Source organism: Canis aureus, chromosome 10, assembly GCF_053574225.1.
Source record: "Canis aureus isolate CA01 chromosome 10, VMU_Caureus_v.1.0, whole genome shotgun sequence".
Lineage (NCBI taxonomy): Eukaryota > Metazoa > Chordata > Mammalia > Carnivora > Canidae > Canis > Canis aureus.
In genome coordinates this window covers 53,965,906-53,986,990 of record NC_135620.1, presented here as the reverse complement: position 1 = coordinate 53,986,990, position 21,085 = coordinate 53,965,906, and the positions used below count along the sequence as shown (strand labels likewise).

The 21,085-nt window shown below is 44.2% G+C and overlaps 2 protein-coding genes across 11 annotated transcripts in view; one reads left to right on the top strand and one right to left on the bottom strand.

Moving 5' to 3' along the window:
- Nucleotides 1-8,741: 8,741 nt before the first annotated feature.
- Nucleotides 8,742-20,641, top strand: CIMIP2B (ciliary microtubule inner protein 2B). 2 transcript variants are annotated; one of them, XM_077912454.1, is made up of 9 exons: nucleotides 8,742-12,052; nucleotides 16,646-16,793; nucleotides 17,428-17,560; nucleotides 18,341-18,470; nucleotides 18,862-19,085; nucleotides 19,175-19,392; nucleotides 19,605-19,656; nucleotides 19,731-19,928; nucleotides 20,182-20,641. In XM_077912454.1, the coding sequence occupies exons 4-9, from the start codon at nucleotides 18,409-18,411 to the stop codon at nucleotides 20,268-20,270; spliced, it is 843 nt and encodes a 280-aa protein (XP_077768580.1). In that variant the 5' UTR covers nucleotides 8,742-12,052; nucleotides 16,646-16,793; nucleotides 17,428-17,560; nucleotides 18,341-18,408; the 3' UTR covers nucleotides 20,271-20,641. The 2 variants fall into 2 exon arrangements, with proteins under 2 accessions (XP_077768580.1, XP_077768579.1); XM_077912453.1 differs by lacking the exon at nucleotides 8,742-12,052 and having other exon boundaries at nucleotides 14,621-16,793.
- RUSC2 (RUN and SH3 domain containing 2) overlaps nucleotides 20,378-21,085 on the bottom strand; it is a 70,324-nt gene continuing 69,616 nt past the window's right edge. For all 9 annotated transcript variants that reach the window (XM_077912435.1, XM_077912433.1, XM_077912426.1 and 6 more), the window contains one exon: nucleotides 20,378-21,077. In XM_077912435.1, the coding sequence (XP_077768561.1) occupies nucleotides 20,876-21,077 (202 nt within the window). In that variant the 3' untranslated portion in view covers nucleotides 20,378-20,875. The remainder of the gene's footprint in view (nucleotides 21,078-21,085) is intronic.

Below are 21,085 nucleotides of genomic sequence, written 5' to 3'. Positions count from 1 at the left end.
CCGTCCCCGGTGTGGCCCCGCACACCTCCCTACTCCATCCTGCCTCCCTGGAACACAGTTCAAAGGAGCAGAGGGGTATCCGCCCGGTGACCACCCGGCCCGAACCTTCCCCTTACTCTTTCCAGCAAACGGCCCTATCTCTCGGCAGAGAAGCCTCCACCTGCCCGGAAGCCCCTCCTTCCGTGGGGTCCCGCCCCTCAGCAGAAGCCCCGCCCCCCGAGGGGCCCTTCCCCTTCCCTCAGTGAGACCCCTCCCCGCAGGGCGACCGTTTCTCCAGAGAGAGCCGCCGTCTGCGGGCGCCGGGACCCCTCCCGGCGACGTCCCTCCTCTGTGTGTTCCTCCCTCACAACGAGACCCCACCTCTCAGAGAGACGCCACCGGTCTTTGTGACCCCTCCTCTCAACGTGGCTCCTCCCCTCCGTGCGCCCCAGCCCTTAGGAGTGTGACCGCCTCGGGAGGGTTCGGCCCTCCACCTCGTAGGAATCCGGTCTGCCCCCTCCGGCTAGAGGGAGAGCTGCAGCCGGCCTCCTTCCCGTCGGCGCTGGGCCCGGAACGCGCACGCCCCGCGCACCCGCCGTACCCAGAGCTTCCGGTTCTCCGCTGGCTGCCCCTCCCCCCCGGGCGTCGGCGAAATAGCCAACTACCGCCAGGGATTAGAGTGACGTCGCTGGATCCGGCCGACGCCTCCGGGGCCGCGGGGGTGGGCGGCAGCGAGCAGCTTGCCACCTAGCGGCGGAAAGGAGGGCGGCGGGCGTGGAGGCTGCAGGTCCCCGGAGCCAAACGGGCTGCGACAGAGCTTGCGGGAGGAAGGGTGAAGTCTGTTCAAAAATTCTCCAGTACCGCATTTCTATTTTTGTGGTAAGACGGAAAGGAAATTAATACAAGTACAGGCCGCATCCGTGTGGGGGTGCTCGCCTTCTAACAGAGTTCTGGCCCGTGTCTGTGAGCGTTGGAGCCGAGTTCGATTGAATTGCCCAGGGCTGGGGCGCCAGGGCGGCTCAGTGGGTGAGCGGCTGCCTTTGGCTCAGGTCGTGATCCTGGGGTCGTGGGATCGAGTCCCGCACGGGGATCCCCGCAGGGAGCCTGCTTCTCCCTCTGCCTAGGCCTCTGCCTCATGAGTAAATAAATGAAAGTCTTAAAAACAGAAAAGAATTGTTCAGGGCTAATGAGTAGAGAAAAAGCAGTCTTAGCTATAAACGATGCATTGGAGTCGGAAGAAGGCCTGGTGCACCGTACCACATTTGGAGAGAGGATGAGAGAAATTCAGTCATCCTGGAGCCAGTGGAGATGGGCCAGTCTTGAGAACAGCATATGCTTGGGTCTTGTACATCATATTCATTCTTCCAGAGGCGATTTGCTTTCAGCAAAACAAACCCAGTCATCACCTTAATTTTAGCAGCCACAACTATTTAATTTGTAAGTTTGATTTCTATAGTGGTGTGAGTTCTATAAACACTAGGAATTTCTGCTTCGTTTTGCTAAAATAACGTTATAATTGGTAACTCACATATATCTGACTCTTGATCTGAGTTTGAGGGTTACTGTTGGCGGTGGTAGTAATTCCAAGCAGAGAGCCAGGATCCTGGTTTAGAAAGCTCACTGTGGTTGTGGTATGGAGGCAGGGAGACTGCCCATGTTTCAGTCAGGAGAGGATGACAGACAACTAGGATAGGGATAACAGGGAAGGAGAGGAGGAAACATTCAACCACTACGGGAAAACTTGCTGATTGATTTGGCATCCAGAGTCAGTTCAGTGGAGAGAAAGCATCCGCCAGGATCTGTTTTTTTTTTTTTTTTTTTTTTAATTTAAGATTTTATTTATTTATTTGAGAGAGAAATAGAGAGAGCACTAATAAGGGGTGAGGGAGAGGGAGAGAGAGAGTCCCCCTCCCTGAGCAGGGTGCCGGATGTGGGGCTCAATGCCAGGACCTGGAAATGATGACCTGAGCTGAAGGCAGATGCTTAACTGCCTGAGCTACACTGGCACTCCAGCCAGGATCATTTTTAAGTTAGTACCTTAGATGACTGCATGATATCAACTGAGATAAAGAATCCAGGAGGAGGAAAGTTTGGGTGGGGAAGACGTGATTGCCATAAGAAAAGGGGTGATGATAAAGGAAACTATGAAGGTAAATGCCATCATCCAAGTAGGGTGTAAAGAGGGGGAGAAATGGGCTGACGGTCCTGGGGAACACCAACATTAAAAGGGTGGGTGGGGGGCACCTGGGTGGCTCAGTCAGTTAAGCGTCTGACTTTGGCTCAGGTCATGGTCCCAGGTCCCTGGGATGGAGCCCTGCTTCTGGCTTCCTGCTCATCAGGGAGTCCACTTCTCTCTTGCCCTCTGCCCCTCCTCCCACTTGTGCTCTCTCTCTCTCTCTCAAATAAATAAAATCCATAAATAAATAAATAAATAGGTGGGTGGATAAAGAGAATTCCATGAAGGAGCCTGAGAAGAAACAAGCTGAAAGATAGGAAGTGAATCTAGAAGGGCTGGTGCCATGGAATCCAAGGAATGGGGAATTTAGGCAAAGTGGAATAATGAACAGCATTAAATAGTAGTAGGGGGTCTGCTAAGATAAAGTTTACGTATCCTCAGGCTATTAGAAGATCCTTTTGTTGTTGTTTTTCAGACTTTTATGATGGAAAATGTCAAACATGAAAAAAAAAAAAAAGAAGAACAATAGAGAAAGAACAGTGAATCCTTATTGACCTTGGGTAAGACCATTTGTGGAGACCCTTGTGCAAAATCACTTACCCATGCCTCATTGTACTGTTGCCATAAGTGTCCTGGCTGAGGTGAAGTGCCTGCTTTCATGTACCTCGTATGCCAGTGGTTCTCCAAAGATCAATTCAGAGCCAATCTTGTTTCATATATATTCTCTTACCCCAACTAATTATCTGGTGTATATTTCTGATATTATTTCATTAATACATATTTCAGTATGTTATCTCTAAAAGATAAGGATTCTTCTTTAAAACAAAATCACAGTACCATGTCATATCTAAAAACCCCCAATAATTCCTTAATATCAAGTATCTATTTGCTCACATTTCCCCTATTGCCTTATAAATATTTAGTTAAAATATTAAAAGTCAAATAAGGTCTATACTTCATACCTGATATATCTCTTAAATCTTTTTAAGTATTTAAGTTCATCCTCCACCTTTTTTCCCCTTACTGTCTTTGTTTAAATATTTTTTTTAAAATAGTCTCTACACCCAACGTGGCACTTAAACTTAGAACCTTGAGATCAAGAGTCGGATGCTCCATCGATTAAGCCAGCTAAGTGCTCCTGTTTATTTTTTTTTTTAGAGTAACCATGTCATTTGTCCTATAGAGTTTCTCTAAGTCTGAATTTTTCTGACCTGCTTCTGGTATAATTTACCATGTTTCTCAGTCCCATATATTTCTGGTAGATTGCTAGAGACTTAAATTTATTTTTATATTTTTATATTTTTAAAAATATTTTATTTATTTATTATTCGAGAGAGAGAGAGAGAGAGGCAGAGACACAGGCAGAGAAGCAGGCTCCATGCAGGGAGCCCAACGTGGGACTCGATCCTGGGTCTCCAGGATCACGCTCTGGGTGGAAAGTGGCACTAAACTGGTGAGCCACCCGGGCTGCCTGAGACTTAAATTCAGATTTGATTATTTTGGCAAAACTAATTCATAGGTGAGTTTTTATTTTTATTTTTATTTTTATTTTTTGGTTAGGACTCTTATCAGGAGGCATAGAGTGGCCTTTTTGTGAGGAAAACGTTGATGACCCTTGTCCAGACCAGTTTCTCAAACGTGGCACAATTGAGACTTTGGGCCAGATAATTCTTTATTGTTGGGTGGCTGGCTATGCATTGTAGGAGGTTTAGCAGCATCCCTCGTCTCTACCCACTGGATGCCAGTAGCAGCTCTCCTGGTTGTGACATCAAAAATGTCTCTAGGCATTGCCAGTTGTCCCTTTGGGGGACAGAATTGTTCCTGATTGAGAACCACTGCTCTAGTTTCATTACTGTAGGAGTTAGAAAATAATATTCTCATTCTATTCTTCCTTCCTTTCTCTACAAAGAGAAACTTCCACACTTGGTTGTTACCCAGAGATATATTTCATGTAGGAAAGACAAGAAAAATGCTTGTTTTCCTTTTATTTTACTAGCTTTTAGTGAATTGGTTCCCTTGCATCCTCAAAAAGTGAGTTTTTTTTTTTTTAATGTCCGTTTTTGTTTTGTTTTGTTTTTTAGAGAAAGCATGTGAGCAGGTGGGGGGGGGGGCAGAGGGAGAGGGGGAGGGAGAATCTTAAGCAAGCTCCATGTTCAGTGTGGAGCCCGAGGCAGGGCTCAATTACATGATCCTCAGATCATAACCTGAGCCAAAATCAAAAGTTAACTGACTGAGTTACCCAAGCATTTCTTTTAAGATTTTATTTATTTATTCATGAGAGGCACACAGAGAGATATAGGCGGAGGGAGAAGCAGGCTCTCTGTGGGATGCCTGATGTGGGACCAATCCCAGGACCCCAGGATCATGGCCTGAGCTGAAGGCAGATGCTGAACCACTGAGCCTCCCAGGTGCCCCTCTGAGAGTTTTTTTTTTTTTTTTTTTTATAGTACCATTATGAACTTATAATTTAACACATGTATGATGTGTCTCAATCATGGGCTGTTTTTATCTTTTTTTTTTTTTAAACCAATTTGGGGCAGCCCTGGTGGCTCAGTGGTTTAGCGCCACCTTCAGTCCAGGACATGATCCTGGAGATCCAGTCCCACGTCCGGCTTCCTGCATGGAGCCTGCTTCTCCCTCTGCCTCTATCTCTGCCTCTCCCTCTCTCTGTGTCTCTCATGAATAAATAAATAAAATCTTTAAAAAAAAATAAAACCAATTTGGATCTTTTAAATTTTATTTATTTATTTTGCCATACAGAAAGTTTATTATTAAATTGACAAATTTTATCTTTGTGTTTTTATCATTTTTAAATTGTCCTATTTTGACCAGGGGGAACTTATTCAAATTGGCTCCTGAGTCCTTTTGATACAACCCTTAAGGTTTCTTGCTATTTGATAGGGTAAAATGTTCCAGGCTCATTTTGTGCACTTCTGGACTAGAGGTAGTATCAGCTATTTTTTTCAATGATTCATAGTTCCTCTTATTTGGAAGTGGTTTTTAGAGACCACAATCTAGCTTCTAGGGATATAAGATTATTTGACCTTAGGAAGAGCTGTTTCATGAATATCAATTACATGCACTCGAGCTTGCTCTCTCTCGTTTTCTCTAAAATAAATAAATAAATCCTAAAAAAAGGATATGGGGTGCCTGGGTGGCTCAGTTGGTTGAGAGTCTGACTTCAGCTCATGTGCTGATCCTGAGGTCCTGGGATTGAGCCCCAAACAGGCTCTCTGCTCAGGAGGGGCGGGGAGTCTGCTTGTCTCCCTCTTCCTTTGTTCCTACCCCTGCTGGCCCTCTCTTTCTATCGAATAAATAAATAAAATCTTTTTTTAAAAAAGATTTTATTTATTTATTCACGAGAGACACAAGAAAGAGAGGCAGAGGGAGGAGAAGTAGGCTCCATGCAAGGAGCCCGATGTGGGACCTGATCCTGGGAATCTGGGATAACACCCTGAGCCAAAGGCAGCTGATCAACCACTGAGCCACCCAATAAATCTTAATTTTTTTTTTTTTTTGAGAGAGAAAGTGCCGCAGGGGAAAGGGTAGAAGAGAGAGAGAGAATCTCAAGCAGGCTCCATGCTCACTCATGGAGAGCCCAATGCAGAACTTGATATCAGGACCCTGAGATCATGATCTGAGCAAAATCAAGAGTTAGATGCTCAACTGACTGAGACATCCAGGCGCTCCAATAAATATATCTTAAAAAACCCAGGGGCATAAAACAACAATTACTAATTCTCATAAATCAGTGGGTTGACTGAGGTCAGCATTCTGAACTAGGATTAGCTAGAGTATTTTGCTTTGTACCATCTGTCTCTCTACCTGGGAATAGCCAGATAGTCTGGGCATGTTCTTCTCATGGTGATGGAAAAAAGGTAAGAAGACATGTATGGTTTTGCAACTGCTTTCATGTCTTTGGGTTCTAACATGACTGTCAACATTCTAGTGGCCAAAGTAAGTCCTATGGCCAAGCCCAGAGTATACTTTGTCTATAGTGGGGATGGTAGGAAGGGAGAAAAGACTTCTAAACAATGATACAGGATATTAATTAATTTTCTAAAATTAAACCAACTCTGCATTTATAGAGTAAACCTAACTTGATCTTGATGTTTTTCTTCTTCTCATTCCTGTTTTCCCCCTCCTCCTCCTTCTCCATCTGTATTATTAAGTTTGGGTTGCTTTTTTTTTTGGTATTTATTAGGGTTTTTTTTTAAGATTTTATTTGTTCATGAGACACAGAGAGAGAGAGAGAGGCAGAGACACAGGCAGAAGGAGAAAAGCAGGCTCCTCGCAAGGAACCCCACCCCTGGACCCCAGGGACCACACCCTGAGCCAAAGGCAGATGCTCAACCACTGAACCACCCAGGCGTCCCTTTTATCAGTTTTATATTGAGATATAATTGAAATACCATTTAATTCAGTGTTTTTTTTTCTTTTTAAGACTTTATATATTTATTCATGAAAGACACACAGAGAGAAGCAGAGACACAGGCAGAAGGAGAAGCAGGCTCCTTGCAGGGAGCCCGATATGGAACTCGATCCCAGACCGGAATCCACCTTGAGCCGAAGGCAGACGCTCAACTGCTGAGCCACCCAGGCCTCCTGTGGTTTTTGTTACACTCACTGAGTTTTGGAACTATCACAATCAGTTCTAGAATATTTTCATCATCCCAAGAAGAAACTTCATGTCTACTGGCAATGACTCCCTATATTCCCACTCATAGTCCTAACCAACTATCAGTTAACTTTCTCATTGTATAGATTTGCCTTTTTGGACATTTCATGGAATCATGCAATATATGGGCTCTTCTTTTTTTTTAATTTTTATTTATTTATGATAGTCACACACAGAGAGAGAGAGAGAGAGAGAGGCAGAGACATAGGCAGAGGGAGAAGCAGGCTCCATTCACCGGGAGCCCGACGTGGGATTCGATCCCAGGTCTCCAGGATCGCGCCCTGGGCCAAAGGCAGGCGCTAAACTGCTGCACCACCCAGGGATCCCTATATGGGCTCTTCTATCTTACTTTCACTGAGCATAATGTTTGCAAGGTTTATCCATGTGATAGTATCATTAGTACTTCATTCTTAATTCAATTACTTAATTCAGTAAAAATTGCTGAATAATATTCCATTGTGTGAATATACCATGTTTATCTGTTCATTGGCTGATTGTCATTGGGTTGTTTCCACTTTTTGGCTATTATGAATGATGCTCCTATGAACATACATGTACAGGTTTTTGTGTGGACATACTTTTTCATTGCCTCATGTCCCTTTGATGTGTTGTTCATCTGTTCCTCCTTTACTACCTTTGTTTGGTTTATTTTTTATTTTTATTTTTATTTTTTTTTGTTTGGTTTAAACTAACATTTTTTAGTGTATCATTCTAGTTTTCTTCTTCTTATTTTTTAAGATTTTATTTATTCATGAGAGACAGAGAGAGAGAGAGAAAGAGAGAGACAGAGACATAGGCAGAGGGAGAAGCAGGTTCCCTGCAGGGAGCCCTATGTGGGACTCCATCCTGGGACTCCAGGATCATGCCCTGGGCCAAAGGCAGACACTCAACTGCTGAGCCACCCAGGCGTCCCTTATTATTTTTTTTTTTTTACCACATATTTCAGTTACTTTCTTAGTGGCTGCTCTAGGGATTACAATCTAGTCAAATTGTTGAAAGGTGAACACAGTTACCTAAACCTTAGGTAGTTGATTTGCTTTGGGTAATCCTCTGAAAAACACTTAATCTTCTGTAGTGATGGAGGTGGAAGTTCCCCAATAGGACATCTAACTGGTAGTGCTGGCTAGTAAGAAAGCTATTGATAATTGATTTTTTAAAAGATTTTATTTATTTGAGAGAGAGACAGAACATGAGCAGGGTGGAGGGGCAGAGGGAGAGCGAGAAGCAGACTCCCCACTGAGCAGGAAGCCCGAGATTCAAGATGTAGGGCTCGATCCCAGGACCCTGAGATCACGACTTGAGCTGAAGGCAGATGCTTAATCAACTGAGCCATCCAGGCACCCCATCTTACACATAGCTGATCCTTAGTACTTTTTTCTGCTACTTTTTTTCAGAAACCTCACAGTAACATTCCCCTAAGTGACTAGTTAATTAGATTTGGTACAATATCTGTTTGTCAGTTCTGGCCCTGGCTCTTCTCTTTGATGTAGTTTGATGTTGGTTGTTCATTTCAAATATTTTTTTTCATGTTTCTATTCCTGGTTTACTAAAAAGCCTTTTAAAAATCACAAATGGATATTTAATTTTATAAAAGATTTCCCCAGTGTCTGGTAGAGTGATGGAATGGCTATTTCTTTTGGTTTATTCATGTTAACCACATGATAGGTTTTCCAGTTCAATCATTGCTTTAGTCCTAGAATATTACTAATCTTTTTTTTTTTTTTTTTTAAAGATTTTATTTATTTATTCATAGAGACACAGCTAGAGAGAGAGACAGAAACACAGGCAGAGGGAGAAGCAGGCTCCATGCAGGGAGCCCGATGTGGGACTCGATCCCGGGGTCTCCAGGATCACACCCTGGGCTGCAGGCGGCGCTAAACCGCTGCGCCACTGGGGCTGCCCAATATTACTAATCTTAATATATATTATTCCTTTACAATATTGCTGGGTTTTGTTTAGCTCATATTATATGCCAGACAGCTGTGCTTCATGCTAGAGATACACTTGTGAACAAAATAGATAAAGTATCTGCCCTTAATGGCCAGCTCTCCTTTATGCTGAGCCTTTGGCAGAAATCACTCAAGTTATACTATCTTCCAGAAACTTGCAGAAAGAGGGCCATGATCATTTAGTGGTATCTATACCATTGGATTGGAGGAGAACAGACAAGCATCCTGCTATTTGCTATCTCCCTGGTTTGATGTTTTATTTAGGATTTTTCATCTGTATAACTTAAGTGTGGTTGCCAGGTCTTGAATATGCCAGGCCTTGAATTATGTAAATACTAAGTAGGTAAATTAAGTGTGATGTGGGTCTTTTGGTAGGGGGCATCTACTTTGACCACTTTTTCAGGTTCTTCTATGTCTATTTATTCAGATGTTCTGTATCTTTTTTCTTTTTTAAGATTTTATTTATTCATGAGACACACACAGAGAGAGGCAGGGACACAGGCAGAGGGAGAAGCAGGCTCCATGCATGAAGCCCGATGTGGGACTTGATCCCAGGACTCCAGGATCACGCCCTGTGTCAAAGGCAGACGCCAACTGCTGAGCCACCTAGGCGTCCCTCATTTTGGGTTTTGATTTATATTTTCCCAGACAATATTAATTGCACTGAGACTTTTGGTTTAGTTACATGGAATTTCACTTAGTATTCTTTTATAATTAAAATAATTCCTGTGTGACTATGTTTTTAGCCACTTCCTCATGACACTTAGGGGGTTTGTGTAGTCTTTTCTTTTGGCTAGCTGTGCCAGTAGTTTGCTATGTTGTCTTTTTTAAAAAACAGCTCTTAGAAAAATCATTTCTATTGTTTTTTTCTGATTTCTGATCTATCGGTGTCTATTGTTAGCTTCATAAATTTTTCCTCCTTTTCCTTAGCTTATGATGTTCCTCTTTTTCTAGCTTCTTGAGTTGACTATTTATTAGCTAATTTAGTTAGTTGGTTTTAGACTTGTTTACCTGGCTAGTCTGTCTGTAGCCTATTCTGCTGAAGTCATCACAGTCTGCAGCACATGACCTCCTGCCTCCTTCAGCACAGCTGATTGGTAAGGGCAGCCAACTTATCTGCTGTGAGGCCAGGCTTTAGAGACAGAGGTGGTATAGCTATCAGTATTCATCTATATCTGCTTCTCCTTTCTTCCTGGGCACATGGAATCTTACTTCCAAGCTGCAAAATGTTAACAATTGGTAAATCTCGGTAAAGGTTATACATTTTTAAAATATTTTATTTATTTTTGAGAGAGACAGAGAGGGAGGGGGGGAGAGAGAGAATGGGCATGAGCTAGGGGGCGGTGAGCAGAGGGAGAAGCAGACTCCCCACTGAGCAGGGAGCCTGATGTGGGCTCAGTCCCAGGACCCTGAGATCATGACCTGAGTCGAAGGCAGACGTTTAATTGATTGAGCCACTCAGGCGCCTCGTAAAGGTTTTTGGTGTTTTTTTGTTTTGTTTTGTTTTGTTTTTTTAGGTTTTATTTTTATTGAGATTTTTCTGTAGGTTGATTTTTTTTTCCTAAATTAAAAAAGTTTAAAAAAATGTATACCAGGGCCCTAATTCCCAGAATAACCTGGATGGGGCCAGCCATGAATATGTTTAGAAACAACACTCTAGGTAATTCTGAAGCAAATCCTTGCTTAAGAAATCACTGTTATAGAGATGGTGGGGGGAAGAGGAGCTCATTTCCTGATGAGCCACAAGCACACTGAAATTATGAGGGAATAGAAACTCATGGTGGCAGATAAATCCATTTGGGAAAGGGAGAGACAGATTGTGGATCGAGCGAGAGAATGAGGGGGAGAGAGAGAGAAAAGTAAGCAAATTTGCAGAGAGAAGCATGTGGCCCTAGGGAGGAACAAGTGAAAAAAAAACTGCCTTAGCTCCTATCAGCTTTCAAGTTTCTCAATTCCAGTTTCCATGAAGCCACCAAGTAGGCTGTACAGTTCTTGCTGTGGGTACATCAAATTCATCTTTAAGATAATCTCTCTTCCTCTCACTCTTGACCCTGTTCCTGTACTTGGGCCAGGAGAGCAGACAGTTGTTTGTTGTCACAAACCCTACTCCCACTGGAATGCTTATTAAGCAATATTATCAACAGTTTATTAGGTGCCAGCAACCCTGCTTTACTTGTACCATTGAAGTTAATCCTTACTTAAGGATTTTATAGATGAAAGGAAAAGACATCCAGGGAGGTCTACCAGTTTACCCAAGGTTGTACAGCTAGTAAGTGAGACTTTCAGATAGAAGCCTGTGTTCTTAGTCGTGATGTCAGTATGCACTTGAGGCTAAAAATGGCCTCTGAAGGGGCTCAGCTGGCTAAGCGTCTGACTCTTGATTTCTGCTCAGGTCATGATCTCGGGGTCCTGGGATAGAACCCCAAAACAGATACTTGTTCATTGGGGAATCTGCTTAAGAGTCTCTCCCTTTCCCTCTGTCCCTCCCCACATTAGCTTGCTCACTCTCAAATAAATACATCTTTAAAAAAATTGCCTCTGAATTCAGCTTTGATTGAATTCTCACTTGTTATTTATCTCTAAGTGATGGTGTGTAATCATGCTTTTTTTCTTTGCCCCAAGAATCATTTAAGAAGGCATTTAAAAAATGTCTTCGAGGTATCTGGCTGGCTCAGTTGGTGGAGCATGTGACTCTTGACCTCAGGGTCATGAGTTTAAGCCCCATACTGCGGGGGGAGGAGCCTACTTAAATAAAATAAAATTTAAAAAGTCATAGTGTTTGTGTTTTTGTTTGTTTAACCTAATTTTTATTTTTCATTTACAAGTTTGTGTGAGAAAATGTGGCTTGATTATTTTGTGCTCGTTAGGATTTTTGAGATTTTTCTTTGTGGCTTGTTATAAGGTAGAATTAAAAAATATATATTTTATTTATTTATTCATGAGAGACACAGAGAGAGAGGCAGAGACGTAGGCAGAGGGAGAAGCAGCCTCCATGACACAGGGAGAGGGAGAAGCAGGCTCCATGCAGGAAGCCCAATGCAGGACTTGATCCCAGGGATCACACCCTGAGCCAAAGGCAGATGCTCAACTGCTGGGCCACCCAGGGGTCCCTGTTTTTTTTTTTTTTTTTTTTTTTTAATTTAAATGTAGACTCCAGGCCTGGCATGGAGCCTAATGTGGAGCTTGAACTCCTGGCCCTGAGATCAAGACCTGAGCTGAGATCAAAAGTCAGGTGCTTAACTGATTTGAGCCACCTAGGCACCCTAAAAGGTAATATTTTTGTTTAAATAAATCTCCATTGTGGCATTTACTGTGTTTTGATTTTCTCTGTACCTCTGTCTCTTCTTTAAAATTGTAAAATCACTGAGGTCAGGATTTCATCTATTAATTAATCTATTCATCTCTGTATTCATCAGAAGGTAATTGCCTGGCAGAAATGTTCAATATGTTAGTGGACTGAATAAATTAATGTTGATCCTTGTGGATTTGAAGAATATTATACATGTAAAAAGGCCAGAAGGAGACTGTGCCAGTTCCTTTGCTTTGATCCATCCTCTGTGCTCAGAGCAGTGATATCCAGATAGTTGGCCTATTTTCAGGAAAACTTATAGTTGAATAAGATTCAATTGGAACTGCATCCTAGGAGGAAAATGCACATTTTAAAGATCATTGAAACTGTATGGAACTTTACAAATATAGTTGCATTTAGAAATGACTCTGAAAGCATGTCAAAGTTTGTTATTTAAAAAAAAAGTTTGTTATTTTTTTGAAAATGTGGTTTTTTTAAGCCCCTAAAACATTTGCACTGGCAAATAGAGAAAGGAGTCAGAGTTGGAAAGGTTTTTTTTTTTTTTTTTAAGATTTTATTTATTTTTATTTTTATTTTTTTTAAGATTTTATTTTTAAGTAGTCTTCACACTCAACAAGAGGCTCAAACTCACAACCTCAGATTGAGAGTCGCATGCTCCACTGACTGAGCCAGCCAGGTGCCCCAGAACTAGAGTCTTAATAACCATCCAGTACGTCTCTTTCATTTTAGAGATGTGGCTCAGAGACTTGAAGTGATTTTCCCAAACCTGGGCTATTTGTCGCATGCTCTTGTCAGGACTAGGCTATATAACCAGTTTTTAAAGATCCCTGTGTATAGCTAATAATTTGTCTTTATTCAGTTTCTGGTATTCCTTTTTAATATTTTGAGGGTATATTAAAATCTACCAGTCAGTACCACTGTTTCTGGTCATTTCCACTTAGATTCCTCCCATCTCCACCCTACCTCTTGGATGTCAAATGCCCAGATTTGGGTATAATCCTTGGTTTATGGTACAGTCTCATCATTGGTCCTGCTTTAATTATTAATGTATAATAATAAGCATTTATGAAGCCACTATCTCAAACAAAAACTGAGACTCGACAATAACATACACCTAACTGTATGGTCCCTCTTCCCATTTTTTTTTTTTTTCCTCTTCCCATTTTGTCTCACTCCCTGTGAGGTAGGTAGGCATCTGAAACTCAGGCTCATCATTACCTTGCTTTCCTTTTAATGTAGTTTTGTTGCATCTCCCCCTTTCTGTGTATTTCTGTTGGCCTCTTTCACCCCTCCTCTCTGGCTACTACCACTTTGTTCTCTATATTTATGAATCTATTTCTGTTTGTTCATTCATTTGTTTTGTTTTTTAGATTCCACATATAAGGGAAATCATGTGGCATTTGTCATTCTCGGTCTGACTTACTTCACTTAGTATAATACCTCTAGATGTATCCAGGTTTTTGCAAATGGCAAGATTTCATTCTTTTTCTATGGCTGAGTAACATTCCACTGTGTGTGTGTATGTATATATACATATATATATATATACAGCACATCTTCTTATTCATCTATCAGTGGACACTTAGATTGCTTCCATATCTTGGCTACTGTAAATAATGCTGCAATGAACATAGATTGGGGTGCAGATATCTTTTGAATTAATATTTTCATTGTCTTTGGGTAAATTCCCAGAAGTGGAATTATTGAATCATTGTGTCCAATTATTTTAATTAAAAAGGTGTTATGTTGTATGTAATCTTTTGGAGTTTATTCTTTTCACATCTTGTTTCACTTTTGGTGGTCTCTTTGTCTGAGGAATTTTTTTCAAGGACTCCATGATTTTCTTTTTATTCATCTTCATTCATTGAGGGTATTTATGCTTGCCCAGTATTGTTTTATAGACTGATGTGGGATCCATCTGAAAATTTTTTTTGATAAATATTCTGATTGGTTTTTAAAAATTGAGATATAGTTGAAACTAATGTAACATTAGTTTCAGTTATACAATATAATTTGTTATTTGTACATATATGGAATTTTATAGCAATTCCTGGTCAGGATCAAAGGCAGAACCACAGAAAGTTACAGACTGCTGTTTCGGAGACCTCACAGGTTGTGTGGAATGGTCAGGGCACCGTCGTGGCTTTCCTAACTAGACCCCCATTTTGTGGGGTTACTGGTGTAATCCCAGTGAAACCTTCTCTCCACCAGCATTGGCTGTGTGGCTCCCCCAGGAGCAAGCTGGGGCTGGGTTGCCATGGTGACTGTCCCCTAGAATAGGGGGCACAGAGGCAATGAGCATTCCTGTGGACCCCTCAGCTAGTTCTTTCACTTCTTACCCAGGTTAAAACACTTTTTGGATCTTCAGGGTCTTTTTTTTTTTTTTTTTTTTTAGATTTTATTTATTTATTCATGAGAGACAGAGAGGCAGAGGGAGAAGCAGGCTCCATGCAGGGAGCCCGACGCGGGACTCGATCCCAGGACCCCAGGATCATGCCCTGAGCCGAAGGCAGGTGCTAAACTGCTGAGCCACCCAGGGATCCCTCTTCAGGGTCTTAGAAATATTGTTTACACAGATGGAAACAATAGTTACAGGCCATTTCATAAAAGGAGTGGACGGTTTCTTCATCAACACAAATCTAAACTAATTGTGGCCTGTTTCCTACCTTGTACTAATTCACACACGGATTCTAATTACCGTGGTCAGTTCTACAGAATTTGTTCTAGTCTCTACATTCTAGTCTATAACCCACTTTCACACTGACCTTTCAATTTCTCAGCTTCACATGCTTTCCCCTGAACCCCCAAATTCTGTTACTGTCCTCAGCCCTTCCCCTTCCTCCCATTCCCACCAAATCCCAACCAAACACTAGGAATTACTATTTAGTTAGCACTTAACATCAGCTAGACACTGGGCCAGTTGCTCTTTATGTATCATCTCGTGCTACTATCTTATGCTATTTTGTCCTACTCAATGAAGCAGTAACATTAGTGTCCCCATTTTATGGATAAGAGAATGAGGCTCCATGAGATGAATATGGTCTAGGTCCTTATCTCTCATGAAGCTAGGATTTTGTTTTTGTTGTTTATTTTTATTTTATTTTAATATCATTTTTTAAAGATTCCATTTATTCATGAGAGACAGAGAAAGAGAGAGTGAGAGATAGAGAGAGAGAGAAGCAGGCTCCATGCAGGGAGCCTGATGTGGGACTCGATCCTGGGACTCCAGGATCATGCCCTGGGCCACCCAGGGATCCCATTTGTTTTTATTTTTATATTATGATGTGTTGGGCTCCAAGTAAAATATAACTTAATTGGCCTTAACAATAATAAAATTATTTCATATAAAAAGGTTGGTTAATTCAGTGGCTCATCAAGGACCCAGGCCTTTCTACTCTATCATCCATTCTTGCTGTATTCAGGCTTTGTTCCCAGGTTAGCCTAGCTTTCTACAAGATTTCATGATGCCCACCAAAGTTCTGTTATCACATCCATAGAAATTCTAGAGGCAGGAAAGGACATCATTCCTCTGTGTCCATCTTTCTAATTTGTCATGCTTTTTTTTTTTTTTAAGAATTTATTTATTTATTTATTTTGAATTTATTTATTCATGAGACACACACACACACACACACACACACACATACACAGGCAGAGACACAGGCAGAGGGAGAAGCAGGCTTCATGCAGGGAGCCTGATGCAGGACTCGATCCCGGGACTCCAGGATCACGCCCTGGGCCAAAGGCAGGCACTAAACCGTGGAGCCACCCAGGGATCCCTTGTCATGCTTTTTAAAAAAATGATTTATTTATTTATTTGTCGGGGAGAGGGAGAGATAGTCTTAGGCAAACTCTGAACTGAGCATGGAGCCTGATGCTGGGCTTGATCTCACGACCTTGAGATCATGATCTTTTTTTTTTTTTTTAAAGATTTTATTTATTTATTCATGAGAGACACAGAGAGAGAGAGAGAGGCAGAGACACAGGCAGAGGGAGAAGCATGCTCCATGCAGGGAAGCCGACCGTGGGACTCGATCTGGGTCTCCAGGATTAGGCCCTGGGCTGAAGGCGGCGCCAAACTGCTGAGCCACCCGGGCTGCCCTGAGATCATGATCTGAGCCAAAATCAAGTCACATGCTTGACCAAGCTGGGCCAAAGGCAGGCGCCAAACCACTGAGCTACCCAGGGATCCCCTCATGCATCTTTTTAAAGGGCATTTTAACTTGCTTACTTTTCTGAGGACCCTGTCTTATCCTGGCAGACCTCCCTTTATTGTCTGGAATGCCATAAGCCCATGCCTCACTAATCACTGGCAAGGGGAACAGGACCACTAGGGTGGGCTCAGACTAATCAATACTCATTCCTAGGGCTGGCTCCAAGCTTCCCTCAAATTCCTGGCTGCTCCATAGAACAACATTAAGGTTCTGTAGGAAGAAAGGAGATGGGGGTAGGAAATAGGCATGCTGTGTGTAACCAGCAGTGTCTGTTACAGAATCCAAAAGTCTAGCTTGTTAACCTTGACACACTGCTGCTTTTCTGTGCTCTCCCTGCAGTTCCCATCTCCATCTAGCATTTATCCCTAAGAGTGAGCCAAGTCTACAACTGTCACTCTAAATAACACATGCCAAGGCCACCATTGGCAGAACAGTGAGGAACGTGAAATGTATTCCTTGGGGCCCAGTGCTCCTGTGCAATCTGCAGGTCAGTGACACACGCTTGGTCAGCCTGGGCATGTCACACTCAAGTGGGGAGAAGAGCAGAGGCTCTTCAAGTCAAGGCTCAAGGAGCTGGCCTTGACTCAGCCTCAGAGTTGAGTTCCAGTCATGTTCCTCCTTCTCTGAGAGCTCTTCTTTCTGGTCCGTACCTCTCTGCCCTTAGAAAAACAACTAGAATTGTTTTTTCTTTTCCTTTTTTTTAATTTTTTTTAAATTTTTTTAAATTAAGCTCTTGTAGCCAGTGTGGGGCTTGAACTCAAGAGTTGCATGCGCTACCAAGTGAGTCAGGCAGGCACCCCCTGAATTGTTTTCTTAACAAATTCTAATTTGTCCCCTAGTCTTAAAACCCAGTATTACCGTCTTCCTTTCCTTGAACTCTCACAGTAAGAAAATCCATATCCGCTGAATTTACTAACCATTCACAGATCTCCCATATGTGTTAGAAGCTTAGAGAAAATATTAGACAATAGGGAAGAAAACTTTAGTAGCTGAGTGCCAGGTCCTGAGTAAATTCTTTCCCATACTGACTTTATCCTTAACAGCACCCTGGTAGGTTAGGTTATTTTAATCTTACGTTCAAGTTTAGGGAAGTCACATTCAGAAAGTTTTTTTTTTTTAAGATTTTATTCAGGAGAGACAGAGAGAGGCAGAGACACAGACAGAGGGAGAAGCAGGCTTCCTGTAAGGAGCCTGATGTGGGACTGGATCCTGGATCTGGGATCACGCCCTGAGCCGAAGGCAGACGCTCAACAGGTGAGTCACGCAGGCATTCCGGACATTCAGCGGAAGTTAAGTTGCCTGCTCAGAGAAGGTAAGGTTGGCTCAAGGCCACAAGCTAGTAGGAGCCCATGACGGTGTGACCTTCTGTGCTTTTTCCCCTCCAACCTCCCCTTTCTCACTTCATGGTCTTGACTGTTACAAAACACATTTGTATATGCTAATTTGAGCCTCAGAACAGTAGTGAGATAAATCCTAGTATCTGCACTTTGTAAAAAGTTCAGAGATACTACATGACTTGGCTGAAGTCATGTGGAGCTTAGCTTTTCTGCCTCGCAGAGCATGGCATTATTTGTTGGATGATAATCCAGATGATCGTGAGTATTCAATAAATGATGCTTGTCAAATTAAATGATTGGAAATAAACTGAATGTCACTGCTTAAAAGTCTCTAGGTTCCTTTTTCTCTCAGTCACCTCCCTCTGGCTCCCCTCAGAGACCCGCTTTTCCCAGGAACTTTGTCACTTTCAACCAACACAAAGAGCAGCACCCATGTGTCTTCAGGAGGGGGTTTAAGAAGGAAGGGTTGTCCTCCCATCTCTCACCTTAGGGCTTCCTTTGCTCCCTGGAACAGGAAGGCCACACTCAGTCTTGTCCCTGCCCCCACATGGTCTACTGCAAGTAGTTCTGGAGCTCACAAACCAGTGAGGTCCCCCACCTTCTGTTCTGCTGCCATTGGCCCTGGCAGTTACTTCACTAGCGCCTCCTCCCCTCTCTTCCCTTGGTACCACCTCCTGCCTCTGGCTCCGCCCCACAGCCCTGGACACAGTACACACAGCCTACAGCTCCCGCTCCAAGGGTAACAAAGGAACTGCCTGGATTCCCATGGCTGTGGCCAGCACCTCCATACCAGGGCTGAACCCTCAGAATGCTCATTATATCCCGGGGTAAGACTTCTACCCAGAGCACACCCCTGCTTGCTTCTGGGAATAGGGGTATAAGGCCATGAGGGTTGTGCCACCCAGACCTTGGGGGCCAGTACACAAACTGGTGTGGTACACCCTGGGCTGAGATACTTATGGTGTTGGATGGAAAAGGAAGAGCAAGGGGATGGTGGTAGCTGGGCCTGCCATGAAGCTCTGTGTTGTCTTCTCCATGGTAACAGGGTGACAGCAGAGGGGAAGGGTTGAAAACCCAGAGAACTGGGAAATGGCTGCTCCACATATATGCACAGCTGAATCTTGAAAAAAATCAGGCCTTCAGAGGTCTCTGTTCCTATCTCTGGGGGTGATGGAGTGGGGGGAGTCTAGAGGTGAGTGGGTGAGTCCTGTGCCACAGGTACACTGGACACTGCCCCCTACTTCGGTTCAGCATGGGCCAGACCTATGGGCAAATGACCGGTCAGCTACTTCGAGGATTTCCTGGCCTAGCCTGGCCCCCTGCCCATCGCACACTTCTGCCTCCCATCCGGCCACCAGCGTCTCCTGAGGTTCCCAGGAGAAGGCTGCCTGTCAGGCGCCGGCATGAAAGGCTCAGCTCCGGCATGATCCCTGGGTACACAGGTATGTACGGACAGTCTGAACAGGTGTTCCCAGCCCAGAATGGGTACCCCAAACACTGATCGGAATCTTCCTGGCCCCCTCCCACCTAGGTTTTGTACCCCAGGCACAGTTCATCTTTGCCAAGAACTGCAGCCAGGTCTGGGCTGAGGCTCTAAATGATTTCACACGGTGGTCTGGGGGACAAGGGAGTCCAGAGCCGCCAAGGGAGGCCAACGGTACAAAAGATGTGGAGAAAGACCAAGAGCCAAAGCTGGAGCCAGAGCGAGAGGCAGAGAAGGAGCCAGAGCTGGGGCAAGAGACAGAACAAGTGAGACCAAGAAGGCTGGAAGGAATGCAGGGGCGGGGGTGAAGTGGGGAGTCAACCTCTGTGTGGCCAGGCCTAGGGTGGCCATGAGTAGCATGGCTGGGGGTACAGGGGATGTGGGCTTGACTGCCAGCTCTACCATCCAGGGAGCTTCTGTTAGAGCAGGGGCTGAATCTTATAGCCTTATTTTTTCTCTGCCGACTTCTCCTCACAAGGCTTCCCCCTATTCCATGGATGACAAAGATCCTCGCAAGTTCTTCATGCCAGGTGAGAAATAGGGGATGATCAAAGACAGGGGGAGGCCCCCAGGAGGTCCTGACTCAGTGTTCCCATCCCCCCAGGCTTCACTGGTTATGTGCCCCGTGCCCGCTTCCTCTTCGGCTCCAGCTTTCCTGTGCTCACCAGCCGGGCATTGCAGGAATTTGGACAGATGTACTCAGGGGACAGACCCCAGAAGGATCCCAGCCATCTCCCTCCACTTTCTAGGACCTACCCTCAGGACCTGGGCCTTTTACCTAATTATGGGGGCTATGTGCCAGGTATGGATAGCCCCAGAGGGGACTGGAATATTTTTGTGTGTGGAATGGGTGAAAGTGGTTTTAGGGGCTGGAACTAATAGGTATGGGGGGGGGGGGCGGCTTGGATCATGTAGTTCAGCTTTCTCACTGGGCAGAGAAAGAGCTCACACTGCGAAGTTGGGACCAGATTTCGGAGGGCTTAGGCACTAGCTGAGAAAAAAAAAAATGGCTCTCCACACCACTGGCTACAAGTGACAGACTCTTGTCCATACAGGATATAAGTTCCAGTTCGGGCGCACATATGGGCATCTCACCCATGATGCACTAGGTCTCACCACCCTCCAGAAGCAGCTCCTGGTGTAGGTACCTGGACTCCAAAGTCTCTCTTCTCTTTCTTCCTATCCCAGACATCCTTTTGGAAGGAAGAGAGCTGGGCCCGAGGGTGGAGGGGGAGGCACAAAGAGAAATGGTTTGGAGGCCGAGCACCTTTTTTATTAATAGGTGTAATAAATAAATAAATAAATACATAAACAGAAGCCTGGGCTCCTCCTCCCTCTTCTGACCACCAGGCACTGGCCACAGCTTATTTACATTTGGGGGCTTAGGGAGCTGGCCCCAATACTGTCACCTTTCCTCCTCATCACCTGGCCTAGGGAACCCTGCAAATGGGTCTCTGGTCACCTCCCTTCATAGGGAAGTGCTTATCCATATCTATGGAGGGGCTGGCCCAGATGGGCCAGGGAAATCCTGGCAGCCCAGTGCTGCATCCCTTCCCTCCTTTCCTGGGTGGAGGTCTGGATGAGGTCACTGGGACAGTTAATGGGGAGTAATTAACACTGAGCACAGGGATGTATGGCCCCCAGCTCTCAGTCTACTCTCTGTGGCCAAGCCAGAGGGCTTGGGAAGGGCTCTCAGGCTCCAAGTCAGGGGTTATGAGGGTCCCTGAGGCCACCAGCATGCACAGGGCCTCAGTTTTGGCTGCTTCCAGGGGTTGGACTTGGAGTTGGGGTCAAGGTCACATAGGCCAGAGGCACCAGGCCGGTGTCAGGGCCACGGCTGCAGCGCAGCCAGTCTCCTCCAGCTGGCCCCAGCACTCGTAGGATATCTCCCTTGTGGAAGCTCAGCTGTCCAGGGCCTGTGGCCAGATGATGGCACAGTGCCTTCACCTCGCTGGGGAA

What these genes read in the sequence shown, in the direction of transcription:
- CIMIP2B (XM_077912454.1), top strand. Translation starts at nt 18,409, where the DNA reads ATGGCTGTGGCCAGCACCTCCATACCAGGGCTGAACCCTCAGAATGCT. An exon ending in CATGATCCCTGGGTACACAG is followed by an intron (nt 19,086 to 19,174) that starts GTATGTACGGAC and finishes CCTCCCACCTAG; the next exon opens with GTTTTGTACCCCAGGCACAG. An exon ending in TCGCAAGTTCTTCATGCCAG is followed by an intron (nt 19,657 to 19,730) that starts GTGAGAAATAGG and finishes CCATCCCCCCAG; the next exon opens with GCTTCACTGGTTATGTGCCC.